The sequence below is a fragment of the Rattus norvegicus genome, chromosome 6, assembly GCF_036323735.1.
Source record: "Rattus norvegicus strain BN/NHsdMcwi chromosome 6, GRCr8, whole genome shotgun sequence".
Classification (NCBI taxonomy): Eukaryota; Metazoa; Chordata; class Mammalia; order Rodentia; family Muridae; genus Rattus; species Rattus norvegicus.
In genome coordinates, this window is record NC_086024.1 from 127,703,560 (window position 1) to 127,717,144 (window position 13,585).

General features: G+C 39.0%; 1 protein-coding gene across 4 annotated transcripts in view; it reads right to left on the reverse strand.

Moving 5' to 3' along the window:
* Nucleotides 1-13,585, reverse strand: part of Btbd7 (BTB domain containing 7) — an 89,763-nt gene that overhangs the window by 18,375 nt on the left and 57,803 nt on the right. For 3 of the 4 annotated variants that reach the window (XM_008764818.4, XM_008764819.4, NM_001108720.1), the window contains 3 exons: nucleotides 7,092-7,300; nucleotides 5,581-5,656; nucleotides 23-183 (listed from right to left, as the gene is read on the reverse strand). In XM_008764818.4, the coding sequence (XP_008763040.1) occupies nucleotides 23-183; nucleotides 5,581-5,656; nucleotides 7,092-7,300 (446 nt within the window). Of the gene's footprint in view, nucleotides 1-22; nucleotides 184-5,580; nucleotides 5,657-7,091; nucleotides 7,301-13,585 lie in introns of those variants that run through there. The other variant, XM_008764821.4, reaches the window with a different exon arrangement.

Consider the following 13,585-nt stretch of genomic DNA (forward strand, 5'->3'; position numbering starts at 1 on the left):
GCAGGGTAAGTTCGGCACTTACTGCATCGCTTAAGACCTCACTGTTCATAGGTAAGATGTGTTCAATTCGCACAAAAGGCAGGAGAGAAGAAAGGATCTCTCTGAGTTCTTCCATGTCCAGGTCTCTTCTCTTCACACCTCTTTTGTTCACACTATGTGCAGTGCCGCTCAGGAGGTTTGGCTCTATGAAACAGGAAAGGAAAGTCTTCAGTGAAATCCCAATTTTCATAGACACAGTCTTTTTACTTTTAAGGCATTTTTTATTTGTGTGTGTGTGTGTGTGTGTGTGTGTGTGTGTGTGTGTGTGTGTGTGTGCGTGCGCGCGCGCATGCACCATAGCACTGAATGTGAAGGCCAGGGCCACTTTCAGGATTCAGGCTCTCCTTCCCCCATGGGATTCAAGGATCAAAGATAAGTCATCAGGCTTGGGTAGCAGGCACTTTTACCCACTCAGTCATCTTGTTGGTCCTAAGGACAGCCTTGTTTTCCTCTCTATTATGTAAAGACTTAGTACCAGACATTGCATGTAAGTGTATCTGCTTTAAGAAAAGTTGTAAATAAGTTTAATTTAGTACACAAGCTTTTGGACAAAGAGAAAGGGCAGTGTCTGGAATACAGGAAGATTATTTATGACTTCTGCACTAAATTCTTTTTATGTATAGTAACTCAAAGTAAGAAAAAATGACAATCAGTTAACACCAAGGCTGTGACTAGTTTTAATACAAGAGGGACAATGCACTGCAAATGCTCCCTCTAGTCAAAGAACCATGGACGAGAAGGGAACGCAGGGCATCCCAAGCAGTCCAGGTTTGCTTCTAATTTGTTACATAGCCAAGGATGAGTCTGAACTTCTGACCTTCCTACTCCTATTTCTTAAACTCTGGGATTACAGACATGTTCTACCATGCCCAACCCAGGCTACTTACATTTAACAGTAATAATATATCAATCATCTGTATCCAAAGGAGCAAAATCTAATGTACATTCTACCTAGTTCTAATCTTCTAAGCTTCCATAACATGGAAATGTTACTGCACACAGGTAATCTTTAATATTTGACATGTTAGTCTTCTGAGCAAGAAATAAAGTTTCTCTTCATTAGTGTACCAGGTCTTCCTAAAGAAAGAAAAATAAGTATGCTTATAACACTGAAATATGAAGAAAATTATAAATTTTGGAAATGATTAATTACAACTTTAATTTAGGGAGCTATATATTTTTTAAACTTTGGTAATTTTTACAACAAATACGATTTATATTGTTGGTAATGAAAGTGCTCATCTTTTGAGATACGGTGTCTCTACATAGCCCTAACTATCTTGGAATTAATAACATAGACCAGGCTAGCCTCAAACTCACAGAAATCTGTCTGCCTGTACCAAAAGCATCCACCACCACACTCAGCCTACATTTTATAAAGCAAATACATCTTTCTTAAATTATGTGAGGAAAATATATATAGAGAAAACAATTTGTATGTTTGTGGTGTTGAGGATAAAATCTATGGTTCTGTATGCAAGACAAGTCCTTTAATATTGTTCAAATATCTCTGACATTTATTTATTTTTTTAAAAAAAGTACTGGCATCTTGTTTTCATGTAAAGTCTTACAATAAACATTCAAAAGCAAGGGCAAAACCATCTACACACAAAAGTGACTAGAGAAGAATTGCCTTTCTTATTCTTGCAGGAGAGCCTTACATTTTAACTTTATCTGACATCTTTTTCATCTATTTTCTTATTTGTGTTTTTAATGTATATGGCTGTTTTGCCTGCAAGTATGTCTGTGCACGTGTGTTTCTAGTGCCCTCAGAGGGCACAAGAGGGTGTTGGATCCCCTGGGAATGGAGCTGATGTGAGCTACCATGTAGGTTGTAGGAATTGAACCTGGGACCTCTGGAAGAGAAACAAGTGCTGTTAACCACAGAACCCTCTCTCTAACTCCCAAAACCACTTTAAAGAAAATCTTATCCTTGAAATTTTTTTTTTACCTGTCCAAATAAATAATGATCTTTCATCATGACCAACCTTTCCTTATTAACCTGTATCAATGAGAGCACCAATGGACTCCAGTAACTAGGCAGTGTGTGTGTGGGAGTTATGCTGTATGTAATTCACACACACTAAATTAAACACTTCTCCTAGAGGTTAGTTTTCTGTGGGCCTCTGGGCACAATCATTTTGCTAACTCATCAAGACATAACTTTGTGTGCTTCTGTTTAAAGGCACATTAATACATATTTATTGACATTGAGCTCATGGCCAATGAAGTTTATCGAACATGCTCTACTTTCTCCACAAGCAAATCCCGCCTTCTTGCATTTCAGAATCTGAGACACTGGCACTTCACTTGGCAACCATACTAAACTGAGATTATGAATGAACAACCAAACTGTAAAAACTTATTAGGCGGGGTGTAGAGGTAGCTCAACGGTTGCAGAGTATTTGCTGCTCTGGTAGAGGAGGACTGGGTTTTGATTCTGGGTACCCACATACTGGCTTGCAACCCTTTATAAGTACAAACATGGTGTACATATATAGCTGTAGGTAAAATACTTATATACATAAAGTATAAAAATTTTTATTAAAAAATAATTAGGTAGACTATGAAAAGGACAGGTGTTCACAGTAGATCTTGGTAACTCAAAAAGCTTGTCTTGCAACTCTGTTCATGTCCATGAATAACAATGAAAGTGTGTGAATAAAAATTTGAGGTTACTGTGCGATGTGATGTGCTGGGACCAGAGCCTAGCATAATCATCATGAGAGAGACCAGAGGCTTCATCCAGCAACTAGTGGGAACAGATGCAGAGTCCCAAGGCCAAATACTAGGCAGAGCTTAGGGAGTGCTGCAGAGGGAGGGGAATGAAGAACTGGAGGAGCCAGAGGGATCAAGTACACCACAAGAACATGCCCTAGAGAATCAGCTGACTGGGAATCAAGTGGGCTCACAGAGATCAGGAAGCCTATAGGGGTCTGACTTAGGTCCTCTGCGTTTATGTTACGGTTGTGTATAGCTAAGTGCTCTTGAGGGATTCATAACAGTGGGAGTGGGGGTTATCTCTGCCTCTTTTGCCTGACTTTGGAACACTTTTCCTCCTACTAGGTTGCCTCATCTAGCCTTGATGTGAGAATATGTGCCTGCAGCTTGTTATGTCATACTTGGTTGATGTTCCTGGAAGACCTGCTCTTTACTGAGGGGAAGTAAAGTCAGGGGTTGGATCTGGGGGAAGAGGTTGGTAGGGAGGGACTTGGGGAAGGGGAAACTGCAGAGAGAAGAATAATAAACAAAAAGGAAAAAAAGAATTGAGGTTACAAATACATTTTAATAAGTTGATAAACTTATAAATACTGAAATCTATAAATGAGAATGTATTATATGTTGCTATTCAGAAATCCTTCTAGGGCTGGAGAGATGGCTCAGTGGTTAAGAGCACTGACTGCTCTTCCAGAAGTCCTGAGTTCAATTCCCAGCAACCACATGGTGGCTCACAACCATCTGTAATGAGATCTGATGCCCTTTTCTGGTGTGTCTGAAGACAGCGACAGTGTACTTATATAGAATAAATAAATCTTAAAAAAAAAAAAAAGAAAGAAATCCTTCTATATTAATTATAATGGTTTTGTAGTTAAAATTTTTCAAATTTGAAAAATGTTGAAGGCCTTAGAAGGTCATAGAAGAGTAAATTAAGAGAAAAATAGGAAGACTGCTTCTTCCTCTACTGATTAGGTAGCAACACAGGAGAGAGCTCAACAGTTAAGAGTACTTAACTGTTCTTGAGGACGACCCAGGTTTGGTCCCAATATCCACACAGAGGCTTACAACCATCTGTAATTCTAGGTCAGGAGATCTGATGACCTTTTCTGACCTCTTCCAGCACCAGAAATATAACACAGTACACATACATATGTGCAGGCAAACATACCCATAAATAAATCTAAAAACAAGTTTTAAAGGGTTTAATGCAGCTTACACAAAATCTTTTGAGATTTTAGAGAACTGTAGACATGCTGGCTTGAATATTTTAGCTGAGCTTCACGATAAGTAAGTTATACACAAACAAAGCTTTGAGGCTGAGGATGTGGTGGTTGATGTGACCTTTGACCAACATTCAGAGAGCTCTGTGCTGGGCTTCACTCCTAAGAACTCATAAAACTAGGCACAGTGGTGCACACCTGTAATCCCAGCACTCAAAAGAGGCAGGAGGAACAGATGATATACAGGCCTGGGTCACATGAGATCCTATCTCAAAATGGAATATCTCAATAAAACGCTGAAAAGCGACAGGAAAAAGACATTTCCCTAACTGAAGTTTATTGATTTAGGTTCAGTATATAGAGGAATAGAGCACTAGATGGGGGGAAAGTGATAGGGCAGTGGTCTAACATATAAAAGGACAGTACAGAATTCTGTATTTCCAGGTTAGCAAGATAAGCTCGGTGTATAGAGGCACCTGCCACCAAGCCTAACAAGTCAAACTCTGGTGGAAGGACAGCCTTACTCTTGCAAGCTGTACTCTGAAATTACATTCATGTACTGTGATTAATGTGTACACACCTGTGCATGTGCATATACATGAACAAAATCAATAAATGTGGAAAAAAGGAAAGGAAAATGAATTGTGTATTTCCAAAACCAAAAGTCTGTATTGTGTATGAAACAACCCAGCAGTAACCCCAGCTGGAGGAAGTTTTATTAAAAACAAACTAAACAAAATACCTTTGTTGGTCCTAGATGTCCCACATGTTAGGGCCTCACACATACTAAATAAATGCTTTATCACTGAGCTATAATATATATTATATATTATATATAGTCCCTTATATAACTCCCTCTCCCCATTTTAGGCTTTTTGAGACAGGGTTCTCTAAATAGCTCTGTCTGGCAAGGAGCTCACTATGTAGACCAGGATGCCGTCAAATCCATATAGGCTGGATATCTCTACTTCCTGGGTGCCAGGATTAAAGTTGTCTGCCCAGCCTTTGTATCTTTCTTAATGAAAGTAAAATTTATACAACATAAATTTAAACAGTATGTTCACATTGAATATTCATTATCTATTCCAGAATATCTTTAATGATGTTTCTTTCTCTGACACCTTAATCACCATACTGCATTTTGTTGTTGTTTTCTGTTTTTCAAGACAGTGATTCTCTGTGTAGCCTTGGCTGTCCTGGAACTCGATTTGTAGACCAGGCTGGTTTTGAACTCAAGAGATCTGCCTGCCTCTATCTCCTGAGTGCTGGGATTAAAGCATGCACTCCTACCACCCCCACTACCGCTGTGCTCTACATAACATCTTTTTATTCTAGCACTCCATGAATCACTTAACATATTATCATAGATGTAAAATGTAATAAAAGCAATCTTTTATAATCAGGATTTTTTTAAATTGATATATTTATTTTATCACCTTCCCCTTAACTCCACTAATGTACTTTACTTTTGATTAAAAACAACAACAAAAACCCCCCTAGCTTCTTCAGTCTGGTGTGCTTCCAAGACTGACGAGAGTGTCTTCAGCAAGCTTCTAGGACCACTGAAACCATACAGATGGTGACTGGCACCATCTGAACTTACCTCTGTCTGCTATTCTCTTCATCAACTGATGCTCACCCCATTTAATCAGATATTTAAGGATATCTTGTTCGCTTGCCTATAATAAAAATGAATTATTATTTATTTTACTGAAGTTAGAAAAATTTTGTTTCATTAGTGACTCTTCCTAAATCATTATGTACACATGGAGTGCAACTTACCATATTGATTTATTTGTACTAGCTGTGTGAAATTTTAGAGTTAATCCCATGGTCTAGCAACACGGAATATACAAGATGGTATTCTTTTATTCAATATGGTTTTATTATAATGGTTTTACTCTAATCATATTTTTAAAAATAATATATATTTCCTACTTTAAAATCTATTTTATTATAGGGGTTCTGTAGGACTAGTCTTTTTTGGGACATGATGGAGACAAACATTATTTTTTCCGGTAATGGAAAAAACAAAGTGATGATTGTACAGGCAGGCTACAAGGGTTTCTGTAGGTTGAGGAGTGGCCCTTGCAGGACAATTTGTGAAATGGCAATGTGTCTATTATCTCTTTGTATTTTATTTAAAGTCTTATACCACATATAAGCTGATCCTCAAGATGCTTTATTTGTTATGAAGGTGTGCATTGCTCAAGACCACCATTTTAAAGCACTGGCAAATCCTGACTCCAGTAGACAATGAGGCAGAGTGAATGAAAAAGATCTTCTACAAATGAAGGCCAAATGTTTCAGGACATATTACTGCAATTAAAGCAATACTGAAGGAGAAGCACAGTGAACAGTCTGGGTTGTTTTTTTTTAATTTAGTATTTTTCTAATCATGGTGATACCATTTTATAGTTTATCTGGTACACACACAAAGACACAGTGGCTCAAAGGGTCTATAGTCTCACAGCATTAAAAGCTGTTGTATAGTTTTTTTTTTTAGTATGAACTTATCCCAATGTAAACCTATTAAAGTTAAAAACACTTTACCTTATACTATTTTTTTTTTGGCAGTATTTAAAGCCATTACTTAATTACAAACTAGATTGACACTTAGGCCAAAGACATAGAAATAACTGAAAATTGCTCTACTTAAAGATAAACAGTTGGAAATTCAATTCTTTTTTAGCAGAACACACACTGAGTTCTGATGAGTTGAACAGATCAGTAATGGAATTCCACTTTTACTCTGAGCAGCTTAGTCTATGGTCTATAATCTAAGTATCTGATACAGTACCAAAAGAAATCATTGTACCAAAAGAATATTACTGGAGAAAGGCAAGACAATCACTGTCTAAATGTTCCTGACCTGGCTTGTCTGCTTTGTAGTACAGCTGGTTATGTCTTGGGCTTGTTCATGATGTTGAGTCATGACAGCAGTGTCATGGAGACCCAAAGTGCCAGAAGGCTTTTAGTGTACAAATATGGAGCAGGCATTCATTGAGCAAAGTCTACTTCTCCCTGCCCAATCCTCTAAGAGTTGGGGTATGATGAATTTTTCCTCATGTACACAGGAATGACAATGGATACGGGAGATATATAAATGATTACCTGTAGGTAGTCAGACTGGATAGCAGTAAGCAGATGGTCTTTGCTGAGTTCATAAAAAACATCTGAAGTCATGACCTGGGATAATTCCTCACAAAGGAAATGCAAAGCTTGTCGGTGCACCCACTTAGAACCATACGGATGTGAGCTCCACTTGAGGATAGCAATTAAGGTCTCTAAGGAGATGCTCTCAGCAATGATATCCTCACAGCCTAAAAGAGAAGGCAAATACTTAAGATTAATCAAAATATTACTTATTGAACATCCGTGTGTTAGGCTACACAGTTAAAAAATGGCAATCGTTAAAAAAAATCAAGGAGATAAAATCTGATAGAAATCATCAAGACTGATGATAACAACTAAAACTTCTATAGGAAATCTGATGGCCTACAGAGTCAGATCTACAGGAAAAGGCAGAGAATCTTCCTAGCTACTGAAGTCTGTAAGTGCCAATCCAATAATCCGAGTAAGACAGTACAACTGAACAGTACAACTGAATCACTGAATCAAAGGGGAAGAGAATAGACTGAAAAGACGATCTGGGAAAAATGGAAATGACAGAAGGATATGGACAACAGTTGACTGGCAGAGCAAACCAAGATCTAAAGAGATGGTTAAGCCCTGAGAAAACAGGTGAAATACATTTGACATTCTTTGAGTTTAATTCTGGCAAACTGAAAAAGAAGTAGTGAAATAAACCAAAAACCCAGAAAAGGCAATTGTGCCATTTTAAGAGCTCAAAGAAAAAAGTAAGAAAATCTGAGAATAGTTATTCTCCTTAGGAAAAATTACTTTAAAATATAAAACTACATGGCCAGGCATGGTGGTACATACCTTTAAACCCAGCACTTGGAGGCCCCAAACAGGAGAGTCTGTGGGAGCTTGAAGCCAGCCTGGTCCACATTGTGAATTTCAGAGCAACCAGAGCAAACAAAACACAACACAACACAACACAGAAACCCTGTCCCACCCTATCTCACCAAGTATGAATGATAAAAACTGTGAAAGGACAGAAATGACTAAACAGAAACATGTCAGCTTACTATAGAGTCCTGGGCTGGAGAGATAGCTCAGAGGTTGACAGCACTGACTGCTTTTCTAGAGATCCCAAGTTCAATTCCCAGCAACTACATAGTGGTTCACAGCCAACTCTAATGGGATCTGGCGCCCTCTTCCGGTGTGTCTGAAGACAGCAACAGTGTACTCATATACATAAAATAAATTATTTAAAAAGTCTTAATAATATGAAAACCAAAATCCAAGCATTTAAACCCCACCACTGATAAAAGAAACAAAAGGCTACCCAGACTGTACTGTACTCAGAGCCTTATAAGATAAAGACCAAAGATATCAATGATGATATTTTCAGAGTTGAACATTCAAAGTTCAAAGTGACAGAGATGCAAGACCATTAGTGGCCATTTGGCACCTACTTACCTCTTCCTTTTTTCTGATTCACTACTACTAGATGAGAGATACATCACAAATAACTGTGCTACACGATTTCCACAAAGCATTTAACAAAATATTTCATGATGCTGCTGCTACCACGAACAGGAATGTTATCTTCAATTTATCTTTATAGAACCTTTTGCACATGGTAGGCAATAAAATGTACTGGATACACAAGTCAGATCCTTGCAGATATGAGGTACAAAACAGAACAGTGCCTAGAGGAACTGCTTGTAAACAGCACCAATTAGAGGGGAGTGGAGCAGACATGAGTGAGACCATGCTTGCCATGTTGCTCATGAATTTGGATGAAGATCTGAAAACTATGTTCAAAACTTTCAGATGACTGAATCTGGAAAGCACTGTTACCAGGACACTGCACAGCACGATCACAGCTCGCTGTACAGATTGGTCAAAATCAAGTTAAATAAAGCTAAGAGAAATGATGAATGTCTACATTTAGAATGATGAAAATTGCTACACAGTGGATGATAGAAGTAAGCTAGCTTAACAAAGTGCAGTATCTGGTATTTTAACTGCATGAAAAAGAAATGTAGTATGGTTGTTATAAACTGAAGCATACTTGGGCTTCAGTTCTCAACAGAGCCTAACATGGTTCTGCTCTCTGGTGTTGCTCTGAGCTGTTTTAGATGGGCACTGATCAAATCACAGAATGCTAAGAGGTGGTAACAGAGTAACAGAGTTTAATACTTATTGCAGGGAAAAAGCTCTTAGTAAGCACATTACACAATTTACATAAGAGAAACCTGAGCAGAAATATAAGAGATGTTGTTACACGCACAGTGGGCCTTCACTAAGAGAAAAAACACTGACTACTATTGCTGTAAGGACAGACCCCAATAACCAGCTGGATGTCAAAAGAAGGGAGACTCTGGCTCAATAACAAGAAATTATTACAACTACAATTTCTTCTCTGTTTCAGAGATCCTTCTAGAAAAGTAGAAGAAGAAATGGGCTTTAGCAAGTTAGAAACAGAGTACAAGGAATCTTTATACTGAACAGGAACCAAGGTCAAAAAATATCTAAGCCACTTCAGTTTTAGAAAATAGCAACAGAGCAAACCCAAAATTCAGTTATCTAATCTAAACATTAAAATAACATCTTTGAGGGAGAACCATGCTTTTGGAGTATGTGTCCATTGACAGGACCCCATGCTTCACTAGGTTGCCCCACATCCAACACATACTGGTCTGCACTCACTTAACTGAGTGAGCTGTTAAACACAAAGACGTGAAAATGGAAGGGCCATTTATTAGGAGGGTATGGGAGGAGAGAGCAGGAAATAAATGGAGGGGGCATATATGATCGTATTTCACTGCATACCCGTATAAAATTCCCAAGAGTAAAAGATTATCTTAAGCACCACTGAGAAGACACAGTGAGATCAGAGGCACAGACATGTGCTGAGGAAATGTACAGAGCATGGAAAAGTTCTGAAGAGACGCCATGATTTCATGGTGAGCCAAGCTGAGGACAGCTCTCATCTAAAAGGCAGTGGGGAACTTTTGCCAGGATAGAGTTTAAATTTAGAGATTGGAGTAGAAGTTAGTCGAGAATCACATCGACAGGAAACACTACCACAGATATGTCTGGAAATGAAGCAGGGGGGAAACAATCCTATTAAACCAGGATATTGGTAGAGGAAAAGAGAAAGATGACATCATTACCCTAAATTTAAGATTAAGATTACAAAGAAGCAGATTAAAGAAGGAAGAAAGGGTTTTAAAATCAGGCAGGCTAGACTTAAAAACCTCAGCTATGGTCAGGTATCATGGAACATGCCTTGAATTCTAATATGCAGGACACTGAGGTAGGAGGATTGCTGACAGTATGAGGCCAGCTTGGGATATAGAGCAAGATTCTAAAGCAAGCATATAAATGAACAAAATCACCTTGGTAATTACATAATTTTCTGAGCCCAAAATTCTTCTATGAAAGTGGGCTTATAACTATATCCTAACATTCTTCACTCATTCAAGCATTCTGGACCACCTAGGTGCTGAACATTATGGGCACATAGCTCTTACTCCTGCCCACACTCATATTAACTTTGTCAGGTATAGCTTGTACTGACAAAGCTAATATGTTATGGTAAAGAAACATGCCTTTGAGGCTGCCAAGATCCTCAGCAGTGATGGATCGTGTATAAATCTGTTAGCCTAAATTTGATTCTAAATCCCATGCGAAAGGTGAAGAAAGTTGCCTCTGAGCTTGACACATGCACCAGAGCATGAATCCCCATCACAAACAACTTAAACAAAAAGAGACATGGCTTTAATCCCAGCACTTGGGAACCAGAGGCAAATGGAACTCTGTGAATTTAAGACCAGGACAGATCTTGTCTCCTCTCACCTCCAAAGGAAAAAAAAATGCCTTTGTCAAAGTTAAAAATCAAGGGACCAAAAACCACAAATAAAGCAGTACGGCAGGGCCACTAAGTGAGATTCAAGGGCTTCCCACAGTGTCACTTTTCTGGTGTATTTGCATTAGACTTCTAGGGTCCAAATACACATTTAAAGATGGCCAATTTTTTTTTTAAATGTTAAAAGCAGGTTTATTGGGAAGCTGCTCTCATGTGGGTGCGTTCACTGGCCCGAAGGACCAAGGTCAGGAAGTTGCCATGAGGAAAAGGGGGACATGGAGGGAGAAAGAGAGAAGGGGGTGCACACATGAAGAAAAAGAAGAGAGGGATTTTTGGGGGGAGAGGACGGTCAGATTCTTGAGGACAAAAGAACACTAACACAAATCTCTGCAGGTCAAAGTGAAAATGACTGCTAACAGTGCAGGCACTCACTCAGAAACAGTAGAATGGCACACACGCCACCTTCACAGTCCTCAAACCATCTTCTGCCAAGGCGCAGGCCTGCTTTTTTTTTTTTTTTTTTTTTTTGGAGGGGCAGGGGTGGTGGGTAGGGCAGGGGTGAGTGTATGTATGTGTGCATGCGTGAGAGAGAGAGAGAGAGAGAGAGAGAGAGAGAGAGAGAGAGAGAGAGAGAACGTGCACACAAGATTGCTTTCCTTGATCACTTTCTATTTTGTTTTGAGATAAGGTCTTTCACTGAACTTGGACCACACAATCTGGCTAATCTGGCTGGCCAGCCTATCTGTATCTGCCTCCCCAGTGCTGGGATTTTATATGGAAGAGCTGCTATGTGAGGCATTTTACATGAGTACAGGGCTCATGACTGGAATTTCCATCCTCACACTTGCATGCAAATCACTGTTCTGACCAATCTAAAGGGGATGGTGAAGTTTTGTTTGTATAAAGACAGGGCTCATATGGCTCAGCCTGGTGACTTTGAGCTTCTGATCTTCCTGTCTCTACTGTTCAAGTACTAGGATTACAGGTATGAACTGTCACACATAGTTTTAAGAAACAGGGTTTTCTTTGTTCAGCTTCTTTCTGAATTTTCATTCTGTTAGAGGCTAATACTTAAAACAGTCAGCAAAAAAACACTGCTCGGATGTGGTAACATTAAATTGCTTGAAAAGACTTTTACACTTACACCCAAATTTTTATATTCTTTTTCCACTTTGAACACAGTTCAGAGAGTTTTGGTGAGACCCTTTCTCTTTGGGGGACTAGCTACTTGCCCTTGTCTGTAGCCAAGAAGACCACTCTATTGGTGGCTTGTTAATCAGGAGGACAATGAGCAGCACTGGCAACAAACTACTCTAGCTGACCCAGAGTGGCCAGAGCTGTCTACTACCCCACAGCTTGAGAGAGGCAGCACAGGGTGTTTACGCCACTGTGGTTCTCAGAATGTTTGTTACATGACAATGACTGACCAATAACGCAAGTTACTTTCCAGATGAACTGAAAAACTTACTAACAATTTCCTGGTAAGTGAACAACTCTATCTACAGTGTTACTGAACAACAAAAAAAAGAACAATCGACTCAGGTAGACTTCAGCCATGATGTTGCAATGACAGCAGACTACATGAAGTCAGTTTCTTTAAATTATTTTGCTTCTGTGACACCCACACTATACAGATCCAGTTCCTACTTCATTAAGTCTTTCTTTTTTCTTTCAGATTTTTTCCTCTTTCATACAGACTAGAAAGTTCCTTTTAATTAAGCTACAAAATAAAAATGAAAGAACAAAGGCAACAGTACGAAGTATAAAATATAGATCTGAACAGCTGTCCCTCTGGTCACCGTTCATTGTCACCCCTTGAGAGCAGTCTCTCCTGTACACCGCAGTAAACTCTGTCTTTTAAACTCACGCTGTGTGTCACATCTAAATCCTTTTGACAGAGATTACAAGGACCAAGGGCCCAAGGGGGAGGCCAGAGTGAGATCTCAAGGACACTCTGACCTCAGTATCTAGTCCATGCGTTCCCATGACTCTTATGGGCTTTTTACCTTTCCTCTTATCCGCTTAAACATTCCTACTGATATCACCTATTTTCAAATCTTCAGAATCTCCAAAGTACCCACACCACATGGTTGAAAGGTCTGTGGAACACTGCTACCATCACACTGTCCCCAAGTACTTTAACTACTTTAAAAAGGAAACTAGAAATTCCAAGTCCAAGGCAAAAAATGAATCATACATGCAGGCTAGAAGACAAGCTAACCTATGCCTCTGCTTTAAATGGCCAGTCTTTGGACTCTAAACTGTTTTAAGAACTGGAGGGGTATTTTTCTTTACTCTTCCTTGGGAGGACAATTCTTAAAAGAGTTCTTCCGGGGCTAGGGATTTAGCTCAGTGGTAGAGCGCTTACCTAGGAAGCACAAGGCCCTGGGTTCGGTCCCCAGCTCCGAAAAAAAAAAAAAAAAAAAAAAAAAAAAAAAAAAAAAAAAAAAAGAGTTCTTCCACCTTCCCAGTGTCACTCCTTCCTGGTCTTGGGAAATATTTACCAAATGAACATCCTGCATGCAATTATTTGAGCTATGCTTTTGTCAGGGACTGTGGGAAACAGGAGAGATTCCCAGACAAAAACAGCAGTAACAAAAAATATCCTAGAAAACCAAATTTCTTAAGAGAAATTCTAGAACTAAGGATAGATGGCAAAAGG